The sequence below is a fragment of the Pteropus vampyrus genome, unplaced genomic scaffold (genome assembly GCF_000151845.1).
Source record: "Pteropus vampyrus isolate Shadow unplaced genomic scaffold, Pvam_2.0 Scaffold211, whole genome shotgun sequence".
In the NCBI taxonomy this organism is placed as follows: Eukaryota; Metazoa; Chordata; class Mammalia; order Chiroptera; family Pteropodidae; genus Pteropus; species Pteropus vampyrus.
In genome coordinates this window covers 1,039,994-1,042,157 of record NW_011888992.1, presented here as the reverse complement: position 1 = coordinate 1,042,157, position 2,164 = coordinate 1,039,994, and the positions used below count along the sequence as shown (strand labels likewise).

The following is a 2,164-nucleotide window of genomic DNA, read 5'->3' as shown; positions in this document are numbered from 1 at the left end:
GCCTGGCCAGGCTGCTGTCCTGTCTCCACCCATTCCCAGGTGGGGGTCTCGGTGCGCTGGGTGGTCTGGGGCGAGGAAGGACACCTGTCTCCTCCACCTTCCCAGAAGGGACCTTCACCTGGGCCCTGACTGCAAGCCCTCTGGTCCTAAGCTGCACGACTTGACCAGCGCCCAGCAAACTCCCGTGCGAGTCCAGCTGAGGGTTCTGGCCAGCCAGCCCTCACTGCCCGTAGCTGTCCACACCGAAGTCCCGTCCTGGGATGACACCGCCAGAGCTACCCGTGCTGGGGGACACAGCCCAGGCCGGGCTGAGCAAGGGTCTGGACACAGCTGCTGTACTTGGGGGCCGCCCGCCTCCCCAGAGCCCATGCGCCTCCCCCAGTCCCCTCAGGCTCTCTGGGCAGGGTGGGGGACATCACTGGTGGGGGCTGGGAGGGCCGGGGTCCAGTACCTTCTCCGTGGCCAGCTCCTGCTCTGCGACCTCAGGGGCCAGGAAGAATGAGCTGTAAGTGCCTGTGAGGGAAAGCCCCAAAGCCGCTGAGCTATCCTACCACGGGCCAGCGGTGCTGGCCCACGGCCCTGGGGGGGGGTGCCCGCTCCTGCGGACCCACCGTGGGCGGGCGGCGGCCCGAATCGCACAGCCCCATCCTCAGCCACCAGCACGGAGTCCGGGCACAGCACGGCTGCAGCGGGAGGCAAGGTCGGGGTCAGCCACCCAGGGGCCCTGCTGCCCGTGGCCTGTGGGGACATGGCCGGGCGGGCGGTCCTCAGCCCCCAGGGATGCCAGTACCCCGGCCCATCGCCGGGCATGGCACCGGGGCCAGGGCGCTGGCCCGGCCGGCCCCACTCCCAAAGTCCTGGGCAGGGCAGCCCAGGGGACAGCGAGACCCTCAGAGCTGCCTCGAGCTACACAAGGGGAGACGTGGGGCTGGGGGAGGAGCCAGCCGCCGGCTGTGTCCCCACCGGCCCATGACGTGCCACGGCAGGGCTGCTGGCCGGTCACACACCCTCGGGGACCGCTGGGTTGTGAGGGCCACGAGGCAGTGTAACGTCTAAGGCCCCCGGCGAAACTTCGCCTGCTTGGGGACAACGTCGCCCGATGAGAAGGGTCGCCTGCTGTAAGGCCCGTATTTTAAGCCTCTGCCCTCGCTGCCCCCCGAACCTCTCTGGCCCGAGTCCAGAGCAGATGCCCCCAGGGGATCCCGGTCCACGGTGTGGGTGCCGTGGCCCCCAGCCCACACGGGCTGAGCAAGGAGCCGCGGAGTGTCACCTGGGTGCTGGCGGTGGGTGCACAGAGCACGGAGGCAGGCGTGGCACAGAGCCCACAGCTCGTGGTCCTCGAAGGGCCGGGCCAGCCGGGCCACCAGCTCCTGCAGGGGGACGCCCTGGGGACAGGCCACCTGGATGAGAACCGGCGCCCGCGGGAGTTATAGGTGGGGGCTGCCTCAAGCATGGGGGGGTCCCTCACTGCACGCTCCCCACACACCAGCCGGGTCTCAGCCCCGTCAGACGCAGGTGCTGAGGTAGAGACCGGGCCCGGGGCTCTGTGGGGGGCGTGATGCACGGCCGCGGGGGTGGTGCGGGTCCCGCGGACCAGACGCACAGCCACCATGCCACCGGCAGTCTCCCTTCCGGGTGTTTGCCCAGAAGAGCCGGACGCAGGGCCTGGGACAGCTGTTTGCAGCCGTGTGCATGGTGTGGTTCATGGCTGCTGAGGGGTGGAGGTGCCCGTGTCCACGGACGGACGAGTAATAAAACGTGGTCCATCCAGACGACGGGGTGTCAGTCAGCTCCGAAAGGAAGGACATCCTGACACAGGCCACGGCACCGATGGCCCTGGGGACACTGCTCAGCGGCACGATCCAGACGAGAAGGCACGCGCGGCTCCCGTCCACAGACCGGCAGGTGGGGACCGTGCGCCCAGCACGTGTCAGCCCCAGGGTCATCCAAATAAACCGTTTGAGTTTCCACATTTCCATGTGCATCGCCAACAGAGATGGTGCTCGTGGAGGCACCGGTCCTTGGGTCGCCATGCCCGGGGAAGTGAGGGCCTTGGTGCCACACCGTCGGCCGCAGTGCCAGCCCAGCGCTGTCCCCAGACACGCCACATGGCTCCCGGGGACACAGAGCTTCAGCGGGCAACTTGCTGGGAGCCCAGCAGGAG

General features: G+C 68.9%; 1 protein-coding gene across 1 annotated transcript in view; it reads right to left on the bottom strand.

Annotated features, from left to right (window-relative positions):
• KNDC1 (kinase non-catalytic C-lobe domain containing 1) overlaps positions 1-2,164 on the bottom strand; it is a 36,190-nt gene that overhangs the window by 21,878 nt on the left and 12,148 nt on the right. Inside the window, exons 6-8 of the mRNA XM_023538047.1 lie at positions 1,271-1,400; positions 612-683; positions 452-513 (exon numbers count right to left, since the gene is read on the bottom strand). Of these exons, the coding sequence (XP_023393815.1) occupies positions 452-513; positions 612-683; positions 1,271-1,400 (264 nt within the window). The remainder of the gene's footprint in view (positions 1-451; positions 514-611; positions 684-1,270; positions 1,401-2,164) is intronic.